This window comes from Motacilla alba, chromosome 6, assembly GCF_015832195.1.
Source record: "Motacilla alba alba isolate MOTALB_02 chromosome 6, Motacilla_alba_V1.0_pri, whole genome shotgun sequence".
NCBI lineage: Eukaryota > Metazoa > Chordata > Aves > Passeriformes > Motacillidae > Motacilla > Motacilla alba.
The window spans coordinates 17,528,128-17,553,103 of NC_052021.1; the positions used below are offsets into that span (position 1 = coordinate 17,528,128).

At 42.2% G+C, this 24,976-nt stretch overlaps 1 protein-coding gene and 1 long non-coding RNA gene across 6 annotated transcripts in view; one reads left to right on the top strand and one right to left on the bottom strand.

Moving 5' to 3' along the window:
- The first annotated feature begins 1,363 nt into the window (after positions 1 to 1,363).
- On the top strand, positions 1,364 to 10,099 carry LOC119702284. The gene is made up of 2 exons (XR_005257303.1): positions 1,364 to 8,996; positions 9,120 to 10,099. It is a non-coding gene; the product is annotated as an uncharacterized LOC119702284 (long non-coding RNA).
- The window catches only part of MARCHF8 (membrane associated ring-CH-type finger 8), an 83,256-nt gene continuing 67,387 nt past the window's right edge, over positions 9,108 to 24,976 (bottom strand). For 2 of the 5 annotated variants that reach the window (XM_038140042.1, XM_038140043.1), the window contains exons 4-8: positions 21,712 to 21,791; positions 20,551 to 21,396; positions 18,440 to 18,620; positions 14,576 to 14,723; positions 9,989 to 11,971 (exon numbers count right to left, since the gene is read on the bottom strand). In XM_038140042.1, the coding sequence (XP_037995970.1) occupies positions 11,667 to 11,971; positions 14,576 to 14,723; positions 18,440 to 18,620; positions 20,551 to 21,396; positions 21,712 to 21,791 (1,560 nt within the window). In that variant the 3' untranslated portion in view covers positions 9,989 to 11,666. Of the gene's footprint in view, positions 11,972 to 14,575; positions 14,724 to 18,439; positions 18,621 to 20,550; positions 21,397 to 21,711; positions 21,792 to 24,976 lie in introns of all 5 variants that reach the window. The other 3 variants (XM_038140044.1, XM_038140045.1, XM_038140047.1) reach the window with 2 other exon arrangements.

Here is a 24,976-nt window from a genome sequence, read left to right on the forward strand (position 1 = left end):
TGTAACCTCACCTCCTAACCCCCCCAGTGTGCAGGCACACATACCCTTCTGTGTGCTCCTTACACTCACACTACACTGACACAACACACTACACACTGCAGATATCCCACTCTTCATCATCCAAAGTGACTCACTCTGTCATAGCACCAAAGAATCGTTAAGCTTGGAAAAGACCTTTAGGATGATCAAGTCCACTCAAATTCATCATTAAACCATGTCCTTAAGTGCCATAACCACATGCTTTTTTAACACTCCCAGGGTTGGTGACTCACACCATACTGCACCCTCATTCTATACACTAAATCTGCAAATCTGTGTACTGCTCACACTTTCCTCAGGGCTGGACCCCTGTATGGGCCCATGCTTTATTCCCTGTATTCCTCTGAGCTTTTGAAACACCCTGCTGTCTTGGTATTACTGTGTGTAACACCAAATGCCAGCATGTCTGCAGATCAGAACTGTACATAACAACCAGTTCCCCATTTACAGAAAGCCCTCTGAACATCCCATTTCATACTCCCTGAGTACACCAAGCACCTGCTACCATTAAGATGCTGGCATTATGAACAGAAGAGCTGTCTGTGCTTCCTCCAGACTCCAACTTGCCCAGAGAAATAAAGCCATAGCAGTGACACTGCACACTTGGCACTTCGACACCAGGACCACTAAGATTGTTCTCGAGTATTTAATCAAGCAAACTAATACTACATGGTGCCAACCCTGTTATCTCACTGATAATCTTCCTCTGTGCTGCTGTAGCAGCAGCTGCATGATACTGTGCTGAGAGGAGCTGAGCTGTGCTTTTGCTCATCTGTGTCCTTTCATCATTGCTCTGTGACCAAACCCAGCTCTGCATTTCTTTGTGGTCAGGCACTTGGCCTAGCTGGTCTCTGGCTCTTGTGAATCTTTACTGATGGATATGCACAACAAGCTAAACTAAAACCACCTCAGGAGTGCTTTACTTGTGGTACAGTTAGAGCTGAAGTTCTGTGCTGGATTAATTAGCGTATGATGGTAACTAACCAAATCATACTTTGGTAGCACTTTCAGTATGAGGCGCTCTGCCCACAGGTGAGGCAGCAACCTTCAAATACAGAGGAAGTGAGCAATTAAAGCCAACTAAAGTTGGAAGTTGTTGCTGGTTGTGCCTGCCTCTGTTCTGGCAAGTCCAGTTGCAAAGCGCCTTGTGCCCATGGGACTGCTGAGCACATCACGAGATATGCTTATGGACTCTGCTTCAGCTTCCCAAGACAGGCTGTAGCCTGTCCTATGTTTTAAGATATTTACATGTTGTGCTTACACACCAATGGGGACAACAGGGACAGCCTGTGCTGCCCTTGAAATGATCCTGTTTTTCTTTTGCAGAGGCATGAAGATACTGGGCTCTGCTCACCCAGAAGAGGCAGGGAAGGTCTCCTATGTCTCTTCAGGTCAAGAAGTAACTTAAGCATTTTTGGTATTGTGACTTAGATTTCAAGGCTCTCCCACATTCAGGACATGCTTTTATAGACATAGAAAATATTCAAAAGTACTCAGCAATAATTTCTAGTCTGCTGCTACTGTTTAAGTAACAAACAGAAGTGCAAAATGGCCAACTGTTGCATGACCCACCTGAGGTAGTTGCAGAATCCCAGCCTGGAGATCTGACTTCTCCTCCTGAGATTTAAGCAGCAAGGGATCCTTGCTACTGCACTTTGATCACTTCCATTGACAGTGTTACCACACAGAAGCACACCATAGTCCCAGTAAGATCTTCCTTCCTTTCCCCTTCCCTTTACATAAGATTTCGAAGAACTCACAGTTCCATTTCATTTTTGCCCAAGAGCTGTTAGTCTTAAAAGTTTCTAAATTTAGGTTCACAGCCTTCATTGAAAGATATCTGAAACCCTTCTAACATATCAAGTGCTTCAGAAACAGATTTGTCATACCTAAGGCCCCTTTCTAGACACCTTCATTTTCACTGCAAATATGGAACAAAGTGGTGTTCAAATCTTGATCAGCGGGTTTCCACATTTCTTTGCATTTCAGCTCTGATGCAGCATTTGAACACAATTCGATTCCCCTGAGTGATGAGTTTTGTTTTCACACAGTTTGAGGCTCTTCTGCACAAAGATTGACTGTGACCCTCCCTATAGTGTTACAACTCCTCTTACAAACTCATTAAAAAATACTAGATAAGCTCAGTCCTGTACAGGAAAATTGTAGGAATGCATTTGCTCTGTCTCACCAGCCTGTTCACAGCTATGTCTCTTTTAAAGTCTGTTCTTTTAGCACTTCTCACTTTTAGCATGAGGTCCACATTCAAAAGGTTATTGACAATTTTTACTTTTGGCATAATTTCAAACACTTTGTCAAAATCCTGCCAGACAAAATGCAGGATACACAAAAGCCAAACCCAGACATTTTATCCAGAGAGTACATTACCTCACTCATAAGGTGACCCTCACTGTACTGTCACTACCAGCTTACCCCCTCTCAACCCTTTCCCTGGGGAAGCAGGAATTGTTCCCTGCACCACCTGTGCACAAACACCTGGCTCCTCTCTTGGAGAGGGTTTCACTAAGGCAGCAGGATCTGTGCAGCCACATGCAGGCAGCTGGGAAACCAGGACCTTAAAATGTGAGCAGCTGCTGTTCCTGGTCTGGCTCAATGTTAGTGTGGGGCAGGACAGCTGCCTGCAAGGCCACATCTACTCTGCCAGAGATTTGCTGCTCCTTACTCACAGCTCCCCTTTGCCTAAACATCCCTCAGATTTACTACACGGAAACTCACAGCAGAAGTCAGCTGTTGTCCCTCTTTACCTTTGTGCGGTGCCAGTGAAAAACAAGGTTGTTCTGGGAAGATGCCATGTATCTTACAGCCCTCCTGAGGTTACCGGCAGTTGGGGTAGGCAGATGGCCCTCCTGAGAGATGTTAATAAGGACTGGGAGCAGGGAGGAATGATACAATGCCGCAATTAACAAATGACAGAGAGGAGCAGCAGAGCCTACAGAAGTTCCCAATCTACATAAATAATCTAAGGGGCATGAGCTTAATAGCTGAGAACATATGCATGTTAATTGCATATTACGCTGCCAGAATGGGGAGAAAAAACCCTCCTTGTTCATAGAACTGCCTCTGTCCTACCTCAGTGCCCAGAAAGGAACTCTATAAAGCTCAGCACAGTGTCCTTGCTGTGCCATCCAGGCAGTGGCAATTCTGGCACCAGTTGACTCTCACAGCCCCCAACAGGGCTGCTATATCAACACTTAATACAGTATCTTTATACCTTTTCTGCAAGGGACCATCCACACTGCAAGAGGCTGACAGTCTCTCTATCCCCATGAACTTCCTACCCTCTTTAAGGACTGGTGTACCTTGGATCCTTCATCCCAGTTAACATGATGTTAGGACACTTCTCTCAGCCCAGAGGACCATGGGATCTGGAACTGCCTGACCTCATCACTTCCCCTCAATGTGCAGATCCTCTCCTTCCTCTGCTGATGTAGCTGTGCAGCTACACTTAAGGAGAGGAGGGAGGCAGACATAAAGCAATGTGCTTTCAGGTTTCCCCTCCCCAAACCATTGCTCGAGGCTGTGCAGGTAATAGTGCTAAAGAGGAGGGGAGAGCAAAGGCATGGGACACGTTGAGCCACAGACGAGGCAGACACAAGGAATACAGCTGCATTAGTGGCTGCTCTTTAGGTATCATTTTGTGCTGCGCATATTTGACAACTGCAAAATTAGAACAGCAGTAGAGACTGAAAACTGCTGCAAAATTCCTAAGCCCAGGAAGCAAAGGTAGAGTCCTGATAGAGGCTTGTGCAACATCAGGCAGGTTCAAATTAATCCTTGAAATAATACCTCTAACTTCTATCACAGCTTGATTTGTCTAGGACTGCAAGAAGGCTGCTCAATAGAAAGGTTTAATTTAATTTACGTCTGATTTCTCTGGTGTACATCAATTGCTTATATGTGACCATGAATTTAACATAATCCTGAAAGCAGTTATGGGATAAAATAAACCATCAACTTGCTGGCATAAGGAAATACTGGTTTAGATATTCCCACTATTAGAATCAGTTCTTTTTTTAATACAGCACTTTCAAAGCAAGAAAGTAAACATGAGAGCAAAATAAGTGGCAAGCACAGCTCTAGAGAGACCTCAGTTTATCTGTAGGAAGAAGACAATGGTACTTGGTGAGTTTTTTTGGGATGCTCAGGAGTAAAGTAGATATCATGTAGGACACACTATCCAAGACAGCTGTGCTCTCACAGCTGGGATCAAGTCACCAGCCCGAGACATTTTCTGTCCTCTCCCAACCACAAGGATAACTGTTTCCCATGACAAAGGAACCTGCTGTCCCAGCACCAGACCCTACAGCTCTAACAGTGGTGCATTCTCCTAAGCCTGCTTGGCCTGCCTTGTTTGCAGGTGGCCTTTGAGACAGTATCAGAACAACCCAGCACAGCATGGCAGTGCCAGCAAAATTCACTGGGAGATTTGTTTTAGCAAAGTCTAAAAATGCAAAGAATTGCAAGCCTGATTCCTTGAAGGTTCAGGATTTAATGAGCACACCCTGAGTGAACTTCTCCCCCACCCCCTGCTCTGTACAGCCTTCTGTTGTTTTATTTAGTTATTTCAAACCCTCCTCTGATGTTAAAGCCTTTGAGACAACTTCATTTATCTCCCTAATACTCTCAAAGTCTACTCTCTATTTTCAGATCTCAGTTCCTCTGACACATTCTGGCCTTTTCCTAGAATGCACTTTAAAGAGTATTCCTAAAGTTTGCCATCAATCGACCCTGCCTGAGTAATATTACATTTCTAATTATTCTACCCTGTATAATGCACTGAATTTGCTTCCTATTTCCTTTGTCCAGGGCTCTTTTGATTTCTTTTTTTTTTTTTTCCCAAAAACCCCAAAAACTCCTCTGCCTCCTTTTTCCATCTAGCCAAGATGAACTGAGTTTTCCTTTGTTCCATTCTTGTTCTATATTGAGATATTCTTGCCTGATTTTATGTTATACATCCATCCCAAGGCAGTAAAAAATCATCATCTTCTGCTGTATTGTGGTACACAATACAGTGCCAAAATGTCAGAGAGCATCCTACACATCAGAGACTGGAGCCTAGAGGATTTACAGGAAGAGCTGGGATCACAGGGGGACATAGACCTTTATTTGCAGTGTCGCTTCTGGGTGCTTCTATGGTCATTCCTACCAACCACACATTGTCTGCAGTTTGGTACATCCTAGCGCAACCCTCACAGCCAGCCTGGCCAGAGGCAAGTGAGGAAGGGGGCAAGAGGAAGGAAATTTGGGTTGCACAAGTAGACTGAAAAGAGAAGGACAAGCACAGCATGAGGTGGATAAGGGACAGGGAAATCTGGAATGGAGGGGCAGCTGACAGGAGGCTGGTCCACAGGGTGGCTGTGGGAAGTGGGATGGGAGGTGTCCTGCAGCAGTGCAGGCACGAGCCAGGCTTTTGAGAGAGGACTTGGTTTTCAGAATCAGCAGCTGGAGTTGCATCTTCTGACACCTTTATAGACTCCACAGGGCACTCATGGACCTTGCAAAATGCTTCCTTTCTGCTTCCCTTCTGCTTCCCAACTACCTCCTTCTGCCCTGCTCCAAGAAAAAAAGTCATGCTGGTCCTGCCAGCCAGTAACTACTCACCAGCCAGCTCCATTTCCTGGGGACCAGATGAAAAAATCCTCTTCCTGGAGTCACAACTGTGCCATATGCTGCTGAGCCAATGCTGTTCTGTGCCTCAGAGATGGACACACTTCACACAGTGACAGTAATACTCTTTCAGATGAAAATACAGTTTACAAGAGGAAGTAAGTTAATTCATAATTAACTCGAGATGCCTGAGCCCAAGACAAGGAACACTTTTTAACTGGCAGCCAGATGGCTTTGTGGGCTCTGTTCCTTAAACCATTTATCAGCTTTTCATCTCAGAGACTGCCAGTCAAACAGCAGGCCCTGAAAATTATCCTACCACCTCTCTGGGAGGGTATTTTTGTATAGAGGTCTTGTTGGATTTCCAAACTTTATGTAAGTAGCTTAATTTACTACAGCCAGACTTTCTTTACTAAGGGAATGTAGGACAGAGACTTCTGCTTTGCATGGAAGACACCTCTTCAGGGTTGCAGCTTTAAGATTTCCTTCTCTTCCTTACCTAAAGGAAAATGAAAAGTTTTTCTTTGAGCCCCCTTGTGTCTGTTACAGACACAACTCTCCACGTCTTTGCTCTTTGGTGTGTATGCCTTTGTAACAAGCTCTCTCACAGCCCTGCAGTCTCCTTGACCTACTGTTGCTAGAAACATATTCTACTGGAACTACTAAAGATTTCCTCTTCTGTACACAAAATTAATACTCTTCCTAGAGGAAAATCATAGCAATGAGCATCTTCTGCTGTGCACCTCTACACAGATGCATGTGAAAATGCTGACTTCAGATATGAAGCATTTGATGCCCCATGCAGTGTTGATTCCAGAAAGTCAGATTTTAAGGCCCATGGAAATTTCTCTCCCCACCTCCTTCATGGCAGAAGCCAGAAACTTCTCCCCATGATTCCTGCATTTGAGGCCAAAGGACCTGCAATCAAAGGAGTTGCCCAATTATTCCAATGGTTACAATGCCTTTATCATTACGGATCATTTTATCATCAAATTGTCACGGGATGCTACTCTGCACTGCTCTGCTACACTGAAGAGCCATCAAGTTCTGTTTTTGATCATCTTACTCAATTTTTCTCTCCATGCTTTTTCAAACGAAATGGATACTATAAGGGGTTGGGTTTTTCTGTTTTTTTATAGAAACACTTTATTGCTGCAGTCAATAACCCTGTGTATCACACACAAATAACCAATTACAGTTTAAGAAACTAAAAATAATTCTGCAAGTGGTAATACTGAGAAAACGAACATACATGAAAGGATACAAAACTATACATTAAGTTACTAGAAATTTAATAACTAAAAAATTCTGCAGAAATATGAAGTGTCTTGTATAAACGTTATACAACACATGCCAGTGTAAAGTTCTTCAACATTATACAATTACCTATCTACAAATGTTTTACCTAAATACAAGATTAGCTGCAATTTTTAAACAGTTATCTTCTATACAAAGACAAGTGCTTTCAGTACTTCATTGGAATATACAGACACCGCAATATGTCAAAACTAAAAAATAATCACAAAATAAAAGGTCCCACTTAGAAATTTTCTTAGTGTATCTAATACAACACTAAGGAAATCCAGCCAGCAATATCCTTGCTTTTGTATTTACCCTTTTTGACCCATATCTGAGAGGGACCCAACCCAGAGTCACTGACCTCCCCCCTTTCATTGCTGGCCAGTCTCCAGAGCAGACCACACCAGAAATCCGTATCTTAACACGCATCAGCTTTAGGAGAAATTTGGACCTGGTTCCTACTTTGCAATAGATACATATTCTGCCACACACAGGGCAGAAGCAACCAGCTCCTGTGCATGGTGATATCCATGCATCACTTCCAAGGTTTCCCACGAGAGGCAGGCCGAGCAGCCCCCTTCCTTACAGCACCAAGTGGGCCTCGTGCTCTGATCAGTACAGAGGCTTGGCTTGAACAGAGTTATGACTGCTTGCCAGGAACTCCCAGGTACAGCACAGAGGCCCAGTACTTCTCTAACTGCTCGCAGGCTCATTCAGACTTCACTGAATGCCTCCTTGCTGAAGCAAAGCCCATCTCAGTGACACTCAACCAGAGGGAACTGTCCCAGGGTCTGGCCATCTCTTTTTAAACACCACTCTCACTCCCAAAACACAGGCTTACAGTTGAAAAAAGTCCTGAGAATCCACAGGAATTTAGTATCTCATCAGCTCTTAAACAGGATCAACCTTCTGCAGCACACACCTATATTTCTAACATCATGCATGTTCATGACCTGGCAGATTCATCAAATGTGACACAGCAGGGGAATTTTCTTGGCCCAGATGGTGTCTTTTTGGACAGGAGTGCTGTCAATAGAATGGGGTCGATTATCTGGGGTATTGGACATGTCAGCAAAGGCTCTGGCAGTCTGGGGAAGGGACTGTAGCACATGGCATTAAGCCTATGCTCTCTCCTACTTAAATTCTGGTCTCAGGAAAGTCTCACGGTAACCCAAGCTAACATTGGCCAAGGTACAAGGACCAGGCTTTTATTTCAGTCATTTCAAAAGCTGCCAGAAGGAAGTACTAGAAAGCCTGATCTAACAGGGGGTGATTGCTCCCCTTACTGACATCTGAATGGAAAGGACAGAGCTCACCTGAGCTGGCATCAGTGCCTCACAGCTGGAAGCTGAAAAAAGTCAACAATATCTTCTTGAGGAGAAAGAAGAGAAAAGCACCATTCAGCCTTCTCAAACATTTGATGGCACCATGCAGAAGCAGAGAACTGCATCTCCAGAAGCCCACCATTAACACCAAGCAAGAATCAGCATGAGAAATGTCACCAGAATAAATGAAACCCCCTGACAGATGGATCTCTTCTGCAGCTTTTCCTGGTATGAGCATTCCTAAGCAGTATAAAGAGTTTAAATAATAGGCCTTAATTTTCATTCCAAAAAGAACTGTTGGGAGAGGGAATTGTTAGCAGCAACACTGGCTAAAACATTTTCATTCACAAGTATTTTTCCCCGGGTGATTTTGCTGGAGAAGATTTTTCTTTACAAGTTAAGATACTCAGGGGCACAGCAGAAACCTTCAGTACCCTGAATACACTGAACAACACCTGGAACATTCCACATGCAGCTTCCAAAACACTGAATGAGATTTTGCAATGTTTCACCTAGAATCATGTACAACAGTGACTGAAGCAGAACCGGCAAGTTACAGTGTGCTGTATCTATCGGCCATGTCAGAACATTGCTCACACCTCAGAGCTGCTCAGGTGAGCTGGAGAACAGCCAGGTTTCACACAGGACTTGGCCATCTTCATTGCATCGGCCGTGTCAGAACACTGCTCACACCCCAGAGCTGCTCAGGTGAGCTGTTTCAGGACTTGTCCATCTTCATTGCATGCGTGTCAGAACACCTCAGAGCTGCTCAGGTGAGCTGGAGTTTCACACAGCATTGCATCGGCCGTGTTTCACCCCAGAGCTGCTCAGGTGAGCTGGGGAACAGCCAGGTTTCACACAGGACTTGTCCATCTTCATTGCATCGGCCGTGTCAGAACACTGCTCACACCCCAGAGCTGCTCAGGTGAGCTGGGGAACAGCCAGGTTTCACACAGGACTTGTCCATCTTCGTTTCACCCGCCGGCTGCAGACGGGATGAGCACGTGCACAGCATCGCTCGGCAGCTGATCCTGTGCACCTCGCAGCTGTAACGTGAGCATCTCACAGACAGGCAGGCCTGTGCACTTGGGCATTTCAGAAGGACATCATGAAGGTGTGCATGACCTTATACTTAACCCACCTGAGTTTATCTAGTGAATCTTTCACAGAACAAAACAGAAAACAAAACGAGACAGTGTATTATCTGGGTTCTCAAAATAGAAGAGGATCACCCACAGCAGAGTTCAGGAAAGGTCTTGAGTAATTGCACTTTGAATTATGGCAGGCACAGGCAACAAACTCTGCATGTGTATGGTCACAAAGACTGCCCCAATACTAGCAGGGAATGCAGGGTTTATCTGCCTGTATCACTTAAGCATGGGACATCCTGACAGCTAGTACAGTACACAAATCCATGCCAGTGCAGCTTTACCAGGACTGCCCAGAGGTCTGGATGTTTTAACACATCTCAAGAACAAGGTACCACATTGTTCATGAAGATCACAGACAGTAAGCTTCAAGCATGAAGTGACAGAGGCACACGTGCTTTTCCTCTAACAGCTTCTAGAAACCACTGGGATAAGTGTTCTCTTACCAGAGTCCCTTCTCTGCCTTCTATTAAAATATTGATTTAGAAATAAATTAATATTACATTTTAAGGAAAAAATCCCTGATCTCTTACTGTTATATTTTAAGAAGTCTTAAAGCAGCTGCTTTTACTACGAAAAACTGTACCCAAAGTTGTACTTCAAAAATACTAAGTGAAACTTGAACTAGAGCTAAGAATTTAGTTCACTATCTCAACAAGTAAACAGAAACTTTTACCTGAGAAGTCCAGGCAACTCCTACTAAAACCAGCCATATTATCATCATTGACTTGACAGAGATTTAGACAGGGCTCAGGTAGGGAAAGTCAGCTTTCAAATGCAGATGCCTCATGTGCTGACTTTTCATGGGGCTTCGTTTCTGCTCTAGTCACACTGAGACTTTGGTTAAATGAGGGCTTAAAGCTGGACAGTGGTGCAGTGAAACAGACTGGACAAACAAATCAACTGCAGACACCCCAGGCTTTGGGCAACTAAAAGCCTTGCAAACAGATTTTAAAGCTGTCCCTCTCTTTGCATGAAAGCTGACTGATTAAAAAGCCAGTCCTAAATTCAAAAGCACAGATATATACTATTCTCTGACCACACAGTGCATCACATCAAGCAGGTGTTTTTAAATTTATCCACTTAATGTGATATTTACTTCCTAGACTTGTATGTCAGCATCTCCTCTGACAACATCAAATTCTTGGGTAATTCACACATGACACAGCACTAAAGAAAGAAAACCAGTTTCAGCTGTATTGACTAAGTTTCCTTTTTTTCTGTAACAGCTCACATTTTTATCAATACAGCAACAAACCCTTTGCCAATGGTTTGGTATGAAAGCTACTTCAGGTATATATGCACAGGTATGTTGAGGGTCTGACCTGTTGGGAAAAAAAAAATCAAAACCAATCCCCAAAACAGAACACTGAAACCACTGAAAACAAACATTGTACACATCCACTACTCCTCATACACAAGTCACAAGTGCAATATCCTTTGAAGAAAATTGCTCCTCAAAGGAAACCCAAAGAGGCAGAATTTTTTAGTGTTACGTTTAGTAAGATAATGTGGGCATGTGTGGGAAATCACAGACTGAAATTTAAATTTTTTTTTTCATAAGGCAAGAGGTTTATGTTTCAGAAGAATAGATGGGGTAAAGAATTAAGAAATGTTTCAAAAATGACACATTCTTTCAAGTTTCATTCTCATTTGACATACATATCACAAAATAAAGATTTTAAAAGTGCTATATGCTTTGTAAGTCTCATCGCAATATGTAAAGCAAAATTTTACACCTGCTGCTTGAGACACAATGTTAGTGGCAGTGTTAGTGGTAGATTAGACTCCCTCTCCTTTCTCTCACTGTCTGGGACAACCTCCTTCATCTCACATAAAGAACACACCAACCAACCAACCCCACACTACACATCCTCCAGAATGACTTGAGAATCATGTTCCAAAGTAACAGACTCCATGAAGTTGGTGACAGCTCGCTAGCGACTTCCTTAATACCAAACCCAAGGCTCATTCTACCCTGTGAATACCTCATCCTATGGCTCTTTAATCAGCCAGTATGAGACACAAAATGTTGAGAGGTATGCCACCATGATGACATTGACAGATATGCCTAAGGGATTTAAAAAAATTTCAACAAAAAAACAAATGTAAAAAATTCATCCGCTAGCCCTCAGCTGTTTGCTGATGTTAAAAAGGTAGAGCAGTTTGCAGTAAACAAATGATATTCAAATCTTCAAGGACATATGGAAATACCCCTTCCAGCTAGCAATCAGACATGAAGGATTTCTGCAGCACAGTCTTCTGGCTCTGTGTAATGTGAAGAGTTTGTGTCTGAATGGTGAACTCCAAACATTTCTTTACTTTCGAAGTTTGGCTCCATTAGTGCAGGTTTTTCAAAAATATTCTTTTTGCTAGTTTCTGGACAGTTTTGTACATATATTACTCGGTTATAAGCTTTAAGTCTCTTCCACAGCTGTACGTACACCTTGCATTGTACATACATGAACAGAAGTCCTCCAGTGAAACCAATGGCCACAACTACCAGCTTAGTCCAAAATGGCCACTCTAGAATACCTGGAAGTAAAAAAATAAAAAGAAGAATTAAATTCATCTCAGAAATTGCCAGTCAAACAGCAGGCCCTGGAAATTATCCTATCACCTCTCCAGGAGGGTATTCTTATATAGAGGTCTTGTTGGGTTTCCAAACTTTATGTAAGTAGCTTAATTTACTACAGCCAAACCTTCTTAAGCTGGACTAAACTGGATCTTTCAAAAATGTACTGTAAGGAAACTGTCACAGAGTTTGGGTCATGCCAGCTATTCTTATTTTGCAATTTTTCCTGTCTGGCTTTTTTTTTTCCTCTTCGAGTCAAACACACAGACTTCTGCTTCACGTATCACATTCTTCCCCACCAGAGAAAAAAACAAAACAACTGATTTTCTGTGTCTGAGCCTTGATGCAGTACAATCACAGAGCCAAGGCAACCACCAGTAATATGCTTAGGTCCTTTTACACCTGTTTTTAAACAAAGACTGGATCAAATTATGAAAGGGATTCTATGGCATGGTTTCCTCTTCATAGCAGAGACTCAACTCAGTGACCCAACAAGTCTGTTCCACTCTGTGATCACACAGCACATGGAGACATAAAGGAATGATTGTTACCATATAGCTTGACATGTTTGTTATGCAGACGAGGAAAAAAAAACATGTTTGTTTCCTCGTTATGCAGACGAGGAAAATTTTATCTGCATCCACTCAGTAACTTGTACCTGAACTAGAGCATCTCCCCTGACACAAAACTGCGAGTGCTGGAGAAGCATGCTGAAGCATTCCAAGCTTACCCTCTGTCCTTAAAAACTACCACCATCGCTTTTTGCCTAAATTTGTCTAGCTTGAACATTTAGACAGTGGATCTTGTTACATTTCTATCAACCACTTTTAAATTAAAAACTATTCATTTTATACATATTCTGCTTACATAAGTCCTGTATTCATCCAGCCTCTTTAAAATAAGTGCCATCACAAGATGGATATGAAACTATGCTGAATCAAGCATTATCAGGTTTTTCAGAGAATAAAATCATAACTTTCCAACTCTTCGGAGTTTTAACCAAGATACAAGACTGGTGTTGCTTTGGAAATGCACGGTAGTGAGGGAGGATATTAAAGGGAGGATACAGCAGTGAGGGAGGATACTAAAATATTTAGTGCCAAAATACAAAGGGCATTGCAGCCCTACTACTGATGAAATCCCACTTGTGATTCATGTCTGACCCTCTGATTCAAAGGTGAGCTATCGATGCTGTCTGTAGGCAGTGACAGCAGAGGCTTGCGCCTGTGTGGACATGAATATATATCTACACACACTTCCTGCATCCCTCAGCTCATTACAGCACTCCATGGACTTAGAATCCAAATGAAAGAAGGAAAGAAAGCATTGTAATACATACCAAATATTCACAACATTCCTCCTAGTTATGTTCATCTAATATATTTACAGGAAAAAATAACCTGGAGATGATAAATCTCTGAAAACATATAATTTTCATTATCATATGGAAACCATACACTTTAGAAAGGCCAATAATGTTCACTATTCATGGAAGAAATGGGGCTGGATGGAACAGAAACTAAAAGATTTCATTGAAAGCAGCTTCCTGACTGAAGTTGTGAACAATGCAACTATAGCCTAAATGAGAAATGAGAGGATGACTTTTTAATTTCAAGTGATTCTGCTCTGAAGAGACTGTAACAGCTCTGTGTATTTACAGGTTTATCGGTGCTCAACCACCTTGCCAAAGGGCACTGTTCAATCACGGGCAGAACATTTTCCAGCTGCACGTCTAGTTGGCATGCAGTGCTCTGTAAGCAAGGACATCTTACCTTCTAACAGCTTCCATCCATTCTATCCCCACCTTAAGGCTCAGCTGCCTGAGGAAGAGTTTCGTGACAGCTGCAAATCTGCAGCCCAGCATACCTGAGCAACACATTTCAGCTTGGTATGTTTACTGCTGACATACTAAAGAAAACCTTCTATTCAAGAAGTTAAGGTACCTGTGCACTGGGGTGGCAGCCCTTGATAAAACTGCAAGTATCTTATGTCAGTTGTGCAAATTGGAGTCCTAATATTCAACTTGAATTTCTTCTGCTTCAAGTGCAATCACTCGTAAAAGTTTCCCCAGCCTAACACGGCTCTCACTGATGACTAACCCACCCCACAGATGACTGGGTGGAAAGAAAACCCTGTTGATTTACCTCATAGATTTGAACTTAGGTTCCTCTTACTTCTTCTCTTTTTAAAAACTGTTCCAGTTTTGCCCAGTTTAAAGGTAGTCATAGCAGCAAACAAATGCTTATATCCTTATCTGCAAATTTAGACCTAAATTTGCTGAGGCAGTGCAACTTTGTGTCTGGCAACAGTGGATTAGCTCTCATATCCATGCATTTCACAACTGCTAAATTGACCTGAAATAGATTTTAAAAGTACCCACAGATTAATTCACTGGTTAATTTACTAATTTAACTAAGTAATTTTAGAACTGTGCTTTTAAACCAACCCAACACCAGGGTAAAGCTGACTAGTTTAAGTTTAACACTTATGTTCCACATCCTCTTTGCAATCAGGATAAATAATTATTCCAAGAGAATAAGTGTGAAGATAAGCAAGTAACATACCGGTAGTTTGTCCCTGTTTAATCTCTTCAGCAGTCCTGTCTATCAGGACATAGAGAGACCACACAACGCAGGTGATGGCAATGATATGGAATGTTACAGAGCACATGATCTTCCTCCTCTCGCTGGCTGTCATCTGCAGCTTCTCCCACTGGCAAGAAACCAGGAACCAGAGCAAGAGATTAGGAGTTTATTGTAGTTACTAGAGAGTATGAAAAGAGAACATTGATAAGAACAAAAGACAGGCAGGAGACCAGTTTCCTCCTAACAGGGATTCTAAAAGTCAGATGGCATCATTGCTTTGGTCACAGCAGTGTGTGATGGCTGGCAGCTCACCCTGCTGTGACAGGAGCCATCCTGCTGCCAGAGGGGACTCAGTGCTCACTCCCACCCGGCGCCTCAGGACAATGTCATCACACCCTGCTTACCCACACAGGGGCAGCTCCAGCACAGAGGGCCCCAAGCAGGGCTGCTCCTTCCTGGGTTCCCCACTCGGCAGCAGGTACCCACAGCTGCAGCTGAGCATCTCCAGTGAGACTGGGTACCCTTGCTCAGGGAGGCATTCAACAGAACAATGGAAGTGACACAGGATTTCACTGACCAGGGTGTGTAAAGACACCTCATGGTGAGCTCTCAGAGTCCCATGGCTGTTCAGCTCTCACCTCCTGCCTCTGGGGGTTTCATTCAATCTCCACTTGTATTTAACACCACTTATAGCAGCGACACTCACACTTTATTTTCAGTGTTTCAAGTGCACTTAAATACATATGCCCTAAGAATATACAGAATGGGGGAGACAGCTTTTCTAAGTGAGAGGATGCAGCAAATTAAATCCCCAGACCTGCATCTATCAATAATGCTTATATAGCCCAAAACAAAACCACAACATCAGGCCTATGTACCTTCAGAAAGATACAAGGAAACCAGAAAAATGAAAATTATTATAGATGCTTATAATATGCCAGACATACCTGGGACACCCAGAAGCTGTGTTTAAAATTTCTTTTCTGTAATTTTGCCTATGTATATGAGGAAAGTTTTTGCATGTGGGACACACATCCCTCAGCATATCTGCTTGGAAGAGAGTTATGACAGGCTTTTCTCACACTTTCACAAAATACATGACATATAAACATCTCATGCACAAAAAGGTGCATTTGATACCTCATAGAAAAAATTGTAGAAAAAGAGGACTTCAAAAAGGAGGCATAATGTGGAAGGGGGTGGGGATGACCTGAATGGTATGATTGAAATCATCCATTATGTTGAATTATTGCTTCCACTGCTACAAAAATGAGAATGGTTGAAACATGAGACAGAGACTTTGTGATCATCTCTGTGCTGACAACAGACACATCTCTTTGTCCAGCCCAAGCCACACTTCCAGTTATATGGGCATCCAAACCTCATCATGGCAAAAGAATTGAGTACTTCCAGGAATTATATGCTAGACTTGTTGTACTAGAAAGCTGCATTTTTCAATCATTTTAGAAAAAGATTGGACAAAACATTCCCTTTGCATGTTGCAAATAGAAAATCGCTTTTGCTTCTATAAAAAAGTGTTGCCTTTTTACAGAATGTACAAATTAATCAAATTATTTTGCCAAAAAAACCCATGTTAAATCTATTTGCAAATGCTTTTGCAGAGCCAGGAGGACCTGTGCTTTGACTAATTTACAGTTCTCTTTTCTGTTCCACAGCTTGGGCTCCTCTGCTGGACAATACCTCCTGTGAACTGCTGGCTCCACAGTCACAAAACCAGCTTGCACCACCTCACTGCTTCAAGAGAGATGACTGCAAAGCAAAACAGAAAATATTCTGCAAATTGCACACTAGCCCAGAGAGGAAACTCAAATCTGTATTATTCTGTATTATGCTGTATTATTCTGATGACACAGCATGTGCCATTTCCCACTTAAAATAGTCAGCAGTTCTGGACTTTTCAAGCGTTCTTAAAACAAACAACAATAAAAAAAGCCCAGGAGAAAAATTAGATATAATGTCTCTTTTTTTCAAAATGAAAATTGAATTCAAAAAGAGAATTGAAATTTTGAAATTAAGCATCTCTCTTTTGTCTGCCCGTGTCTTCATTTGAGCCATGACACATTTTGTTCTCACTCTCTTCCCTTAGTAACTTAAAGTGTTTGAACAGCCCAATGCTTCAATACAACTTTAAGATGCCAAGGTAGTTTAATTCCATTTCTACCCTACAGACAAGAAGAAGCCCTATTATTTGTCCCATCCTGATCATACTCACCACTTCCAGGCTGTTTTCTCCTGACTGAAAGGCTACCATAAGGGCTGAGTTGAAGATACAGAGGCATCTTAGCTTTTTGCTGCAGTTGAACCTCTAAAAGGACTCTTTATATGTATTTGAGAGGCAAACTCCTTCTATTTATGGCTCTATCCCTACCTTCTGGCAACTTGTCTGCTTCCCACAGATGACCTGTTCAGATATAACTAATGATGTTGAGTGACTCATTTCTGAAGGTGCACATTATTTTTTTTTTCCACAGGGAACAAATATTCAGAAAATGTTCACCACCCACTTCAGGCAGCGTGAGCACAGAAAAAAACAAGCAGTCAACTGACAACTATAGCAACTTTTCTTTGGATTCTCTAGTGTAATTTCTTTCCTGTCCTACTGTTGGGCTGTGCAAAGTATTGTCTGTGCAGACAACAGAGCTTATGATGACCAATTCTGCAGCTCAGAAACAACTACACTCTGTGCCAAGGGGCTATGAAGCAAAAATCTGCATTTTTAGAAGGCAATGATCCACCACAGTCATAAGCAAAGGACATCCTCTCCACTGGACATGCTAAGCTCTACACTTTGCAGACAGTACACGTCTCTGAAAAAAATAAGAAGTGTTTGAAATCTGCTCTATTTTCTGTTAGAAGTCACTTCTAGGATTTGGACACGTTCTCATAACAGTTTTTGAATAGCTGCAGTCCAAAATTCTCACCCTACATGATTTAGGCTCATCATAACTGAATTTAATGTTTCTCATTTATTCTAGTTCCAGACTGAGGTCATCGTTATTAACCTCTTCCACTTTGTTAGATATGGCAAGATTTGTCTGTGCTAAGAATACCAGTGACTTCCATCTCAAAATCCTGATGTCAGGACAACTGACATTGAAAGCTCACAGGATGGGGGAGAACAAAATGAGGATAGAAGCACAAAACTGATCTTAGCATCTATACTTTAAGTCACCAGATTTATGAAAGTCACTTATTTATTAAACAAAAATACAGGTTGTAGTCATTCACAGCCTAAGAAAAGGTAAAAATGAAAACACATTTAACAGGGAACCACCTTCTACTTCTACTTACAATGTATTATTTTCACTAAGTTTGATCCTTTAAAGAGAAAAGGAAAGCTACAAATTTTAGCCAAATTACATCCAAGAAGTGTGATTTAAAGTAAATTTAATGGAAAACCCTTGTATTTTGAAGAGAATATAAAAGCCATGTGGATCTTAGAGCTACAAACTAAAACAGCTAATAGTAATACAAAGTTCCCCATTAAAAAAAAATACTGGTAACTGTAAAGTTTTGTGCTCTAAAATCTAAAGAAAAAAAGCAGATTGTTGCATGGACATATATATTTACACATATACACACAGAAAACTGCTGAGCTGTAACAGCTGTTATCAGAGCTGGATTCCAGTGATGTTTATTTTGCCAGGGTGAGTGTTAATTCAAATCCTTCTATACCTATACAAGACTGACCAGACTTACTAAGGAGCCACAAAACCATTAATAAACACATGGTGGGTGCTGCAGGCTCATGGGCACAGCCTGTTCCAGAGTGGATCTCTGTTTAACAAAGCATGTTCTTGGGGAAGCAGGTCCTGTGCCTACCTTTCTCAAAGGCTTCAGTTTTGTCTCCATGATGAACTCATACTTGCACAGTTCACAGCATCGCGTATCCGAGCTCTTGATCCATTGCTGCAGGCAGGCCTGGTGCACAAAGTGAAGGCTGCCCGTACAGTGACAGGGGGTAATCAAAGGGCTCTCATCATCTCCTTCACAGTGACATATCCTGGATCAGAAGCAAAGCTGCTCATTAGGAGAAGAGGAAGCAGAAAGGATGTGGAAAAGCCATGTAATATTTGTGATCACACAGGATGTTCACTGAGGATCCCGAGACATATAAATCAAAGGAATGTGTTCCACAAAGGAGCTAAAACTAAACAACTCAATTGCTGCACAAGCACATACACAGGCACAAAATAACTAAGCACAGACACAGATGACTAGACAGCTGCTTTCTCACAGATGATGCACACACATACAGCCTGACAGAAATGCAGTACCTGAAAGAAAAAAGAGAGCAAGCAATGACAATGTTTCACCCAGACCAATAGCACTTAACTGCAAATTGCATTTAAACAGATCAGACAGCACTTCCCAAGACAAAATATGCACAGAGAGGTACAGCTACTCATATACTACGGTCTGAAATAGAAGATAAAAAAAAATCCAATACCAATGGTGAAACAGTCCACCCCAGGATCATGAACAACTAGTTTAGACAGCCTGGATTTTACACAAGTGATTAATTCCAATGCAAATTCCTAAGAGACAGATTCACAGTGCAAAACTACAGTACTGAATCTGAACCCCAAAACACTTTATATGGTTTTGCTTCTCCAAATCTGACTTAGCAAGAGTTGCTAAGGAAGCATCAGCTCTGCAAAATTCCCTGTTTTTCTCACAGCCTAACTGTGCAAACAGCAAAGACATCTGATAAAGACTTACTATCAGCTGCTGACTGGTTTGATTGATTTCCAGATTCAATTTATACACAACCCCTGGTTAGCATCAAGCATTGTGAAGTCATTCTAACCATGTGGAAGAGGTCATGAATTGAAAGGGGGCTGGTGAGGAGCTTAGGGAATGAATACAAGTTACTAAGCATATGTGAAGTAAATTCTGGCCTGCTGCCATCCCTGTCTATTACTGAAACCTCATACTGATGTGTAGCATCTTGCCTCTTGTGACCTTGCTGATAGCTGGCAAGTGGAAATAAAGGCGTGGGTGGATTACAACAGCATCTTGATGGTAAGCCAGTACAGAACTAGATATGGTGGTAATGAGGGGGGAAATCAAATAATATTGGAAAATAATAACAAAGGCAGCTTTAGGAAGTGCTGTTAAGGAGGAGAAAGACTAGAATAATAAAATGCTAGGTAGAGAGAGAGATTAAACATTTGCTCCTGAACTTGATGACTCTTGCTCCTCTAGCACATTTCTGATGTGGGACAGGGCAGACCAGCAGACAAGTCACCATAAAGACAGTCCAGATCTTGTTGTTCCTGACACCTGTGCACGTGATTAATCCTCTGTAACTGGAATAAGGACACCCATCATTTTTGAACCTCACACTATGGACATCACACAGCCCTACCACTAACAGTCAGCACTCAGATACCCTTTGAACAAGACAACCAGGAAGCCTGTAACAAATAAAAAAGTGTGGTGGGATACAAACTGCTGAGGAGAAAAAAATCTAAAGCTACATTGATCTAATCTCCCAAGCAATTTTCAAGCAGTCTATTTTCCTCCTGATTCCCCCGCTCTGACCAAACTAGCAGTGGTGTCAGGACAACACATTGCTCATTAAAAGCTAAGACGTTTTCAGCTTGACCTTTATGATGCGTAGCTGTGACTCTCATAGTATTCCCAGTTTGGGCACTCATAAAATATCTCAGAACCCCAAACCTGAAATAAATTTTAGGAGAATTTATTTGACTCCAAAGGAAGTTATTTTGCTTAGTAGCCTTGTTAAGTGCATCAGAGGGGTGCAGGACCGCAGAGAGAAGGCTGCATGCTTCAAATCACACATACTGTATTAGCAAGGTGACATGGTAAAAGAAGAGACAGAAAACACACAAAGGCAGGGCAAAGCAGAACAGTCACCACCGCACATGGGAGGGTTAAAAAGGTAGGTGGTTCTCTGGTAAACCAACCTGCAGGTATCCCCCGATGCAGACACAGGGGACAGAGGGGGTAACTTTTCTGAGAGGGGGGAAGGGCAGTCAAGGTCACTGTCCTTCTCAACTGAACAGAGTGGTGCCTGCTGCTCTTTTGGTTTGAGTTTCACTGAGGTGCTGTCCTCAAAGACGTCATCATCTCCCATATCATCAGAGCAGAAGTCTGTGCTTTCCACCAGCATGCTGGAGGATTTGTCAGCTTGGAAGTGACTGGAATAGCTCTCCAGTTCGTGAAATTTATGCAGGCTGCTGATGCTGGAGGTGTGGGAGAAGGAAAAAAGGTAACGCAACAGTTTTTTGCTCCTTGAGGAGTCATGGTCCACCTTGTCCTCCAGCAGGGGGATATGTACAGCGCTGTGGTTCTCTGCTCCTCCCGATGCACTTGAGTAGTTGGAAAGGGAAGGGATATAGGAGTGCTTAGAATTGCTAAAAGAAAGAGGCCTGAGATTCAGCGGTTTCCTCTCTTTAAGATGAAATTTGTTAATCCTTAAACACTGCTCTTGATTCAGGGTCAGTTTGCCTTCTGAGCGTGTTCGCTCCACATAATCAAAGCACTCGCTGGTGCTCTGCGCCTTCTGGTCCACGTCATTGAGGGACTTGGAGAATTTCAGGGTGCGGGTGGGCTTTACACTCTTAGCAGACCTGAGTGCCTGGCCCCGATCCTGCCCACGGGAGTTTCTCTTTGCTGCACGTAATGTGTCCTGACAGATTACTGTCACAGTGACCCCTTGTGTCAGAGGGCTCTGGCAGTGCGGATTTTTCAAGACAACAGCAGACTGCACTGGACTGTGATGACAACACTCAGAAAACACTGCACTGGAACTGCATGCAGAATAGTGGAATAAAAGCACAGAAAGTAAAAAAAAACAAAAAACAATTAAAAAAGAGAACATGTATAATTAAAAGTGAAGAAACGAGAATTACAGCTAGTGTGGGAATGGCAAACATAGCAGAGCCAAACAGTCAATAGGATTTAATAAAGCAGTGTTAGACAGCAGTCGAGTCAAACAAATGGGATGCTTCAAGTGGGAACCCCGCATCGCTTACTTCCCCATGGACATGCTTTTTCAGTTTTGTTTTTCCCTAATTCGAACCTTGTCTGAGCCTCACTGTAGGCATGCAAATGGCACATTTTACCTGCAGATGTCCTGGTTGGATGGTGTAACAGAAGTCCGAGAGAAGCTATGAGGGGCAGAGACAGAGGTTGGACTTCCAGCCTGCAGTGAAATTAAAACAAACAAACAAAAACACCCTCATGTCAGGAGTCAGTATGCAGAGCAATCACCTTCAGGGTGAAACACAGCATACAGAGTCAGATATCACTCTACAGCAGATACTCAAGGGCTAATTGTAAGAAAGTGACTTTACTGTTAAATGCGAGAAAGGTCACATAGTCTCATCCCTGGAGAAGTAGTGATCAGAACAGAAATGTTTTACCCCAAGGTCAAATGCAGACATCTCTGGAGTGGAACCTGCCAGCTGTCAAACATTGCACAGAACAATAGCTCAGGAAATGAGCAATGCTACAGTAATTAGAATAATTAGATGGAAGTGTGTGTATAAACTAGTTGGAATGTAGCTACCATGTAATAACTAATCCTTCCTCCAACAATGATGGCAAGAGATTAGAGGCTTGGGGTTTTCTTCACAAAATAGAACCGGCAGTAACTCAGTAACTCAAACACAACCTGAGGACTTATATTCCTTACTAGCATATGCACATGAACACCATCTGCCAACCCAGACCATTCCCTGAAGTACTTAGTACTTACTCCCTTGTACTTTTTGAGGCCTTTTGTCCTGCTCTTACTTGAACAGGATCTTCCATCCTGGAAGATCCATACTGGAGAGGAGGTGTGGCAGCAGTCATATTTGTAAGTCGCAACAAGAGCATAGTGAGAAATAGAATAACTGAAGAATTAAGAATTAGCTGAACTAACTCAAAAACATAAAGTGAAGCTCTTGGCACATTTAACACTTAATAGACAAATCTGAACTCAATGTGCTAAGAATGAGCATTGTCTCAGCTTTAACTCCACTGGCTGTTATTAATGACCTTTTCTGCTGCTGCATCCTGCACGTCACTTTGACAAACTTCTGAACTCTTCCTGGAGATTTTTGCGGGAAGGAGACCTGCATTAATAACCTCATAACAGGTTATTTTAAACCTGGGGCTCCCATGTTCCACAGCTGCTGGTCAGGCTGCACTGCTCACCCACTGCTGCAAAACACTGTTTGCACTTCAAAATTCAAACAAAGCTTCACATCTCTTTTGATCTGCACAGCAAAGCCTGAAACCCAGGAAAGAACAATGCAGTCAGCAGAACAACAGAAATGTCATCTCCATACTGGGCTGCACAGAAACCAGCAGTGCCAGCAGAGACCTGGGTCAGGCAACTGCAGACAGCCAGACCAGGGAGACCTCAGGTGATAAAAGGTGTGCTACCACAGAAGCATGCTGTGTCCAGCCCTGTGCTTCAGCTTCAGACACCAGCAGTTATCACTGCTTTGATCATGCTGCAACACACACTGTATGTGTCTTGGGACTTGTCAATTCTATACTTAATTTATTAAAAGCCCCTATTGTATATTTAAACAAGGCTGCCACAGGCTTTTATACTGTCATACCAAACCAAAGTCCCTTGTCACACGTTATATTCTTTATTTCTTCATGAGAGAAGATACATACACATGCTACTTTATAAATACAGATAAAACAATCACCTCCCTTGTCACAGAACTCATCTTTTAAGGTCTTATTTCTCTAGTCAACAGCACTATAGACAGCAATGTATCTGCCCTCACATTAGGACGCCTCAGGTGCACAGACACTGAAAAAACAGGTATTCATTTACAGCTGGGTCTGCAGGAATCAAAAGCAAGACTCAGACACACACCTCTTAACCCTTAGTAAGACAGTGTAACTTATTTCCCATCCTACCCAAAGCTGGGTACATGTATAGAATAAAACCCAGTAGAATAATCTTGGGCCAGAAAGCAAACTGAGCTATGTAATGACAGTGACAAAACAAAGACAAAGATCAATTACTGGCTTTATCCAGGAAACTACAGTTCTTTACATTTTACACCACTTGCACATGCTAATTATACATGCTAATTATGCAGTGATGTGAATTCAGGTACTTGTTGGAAATTTGTTCTCTCTTTGATGCTTAACCTCTCCTAAAAGCAAGTACACCTGACTTCATATCCTATCTTTTATAAGGGTTTGTGCAGTAACTTTTTTTAAACTCAAAGTCTGACAACTTAATGAAAGATCTGACACTAATTTACTGATAAACTGTTTACCTCTGCAAATTAATAAAACTAAAATAATGAAATAGTTTAAAAGACATATTGAACAATCTTCTAAAAGCAAATTATTAAACCAATAAAACAGCAAGTTGCATTCTGCCATGGAGACACAGCTATACATATTGTTGGAAGTGAAGTCATAAATCAATTAATAAATGTGTCTCAGGTTTTATGTTATGGGCAAATCACAAAGAATGAATCCAATCTCTCAGCTGCTTCAGTTTAGCAATGAATTTTTCTAAAAAAGGATAGCAGAATGTATGATGTGACAGTCTAATAGAAGATGACTAGAATCAATGATCCAAAATTTCCCTTCCAAAACCATGTTACTGGTCTCTTGATCCAATTGTCTGGTACCAAGAGTGTTAAAAGTCTTGCCACTTGGGAAATCAAAAGGCTGGGACAAAAAAGAAATTATGGAATTTCATTTGCATTTCAAGCTTAGTATTCTGTTTCTAGATGCCAGTACTGTTCAGAGTGGCTTACAGAAACTCAGTATCTGAGGCACATTTCCTTTCCCCCCATCTTTCTGCTTCAGAATAAAAGATACTTTTCTCTATTTTCATACATAATGAAAGTGCAACCAAACTATGAACAGAAGTTAACACATTTAGATAGGCACCACAAAAATGAACAACAAATCACTGGAGGAAGTTATGCCCCACACTTGGTTCAAACGAGCTGTGGCTACCACCAAAAGCCATGGTACAATGAGCCTCCAATGACTCTGTGTCCTCCTTTCATCCCATGCTCTTTGCCCATTAAACTTTACAGAGTTCCGCTGCAACTCGGAGTAGGACAGTGAGGTGAGGTAAAAACCATTGCTTTAATGCCAGTCACTTCCCTAGGAACGCCAGTCAGTGACAGCAATGAGACTCTGACAGTAAAGCACAACTCCCTGACAAGAGCACAGTAAAACGCCAAAAAAAGCTGCCCAAAGCCTAAGTACCAAGTTCTGCTGCATCTAGAAGCAGGGTTACACATCACTGCTGCTGGCCAGTCCTTCCAGCTCACCTGGGTCTACTGACTCAGATACAGCAGCTTTCAGGCTGAGGTGCCACAGAAAAGAAGAAATACATGCAGCCTC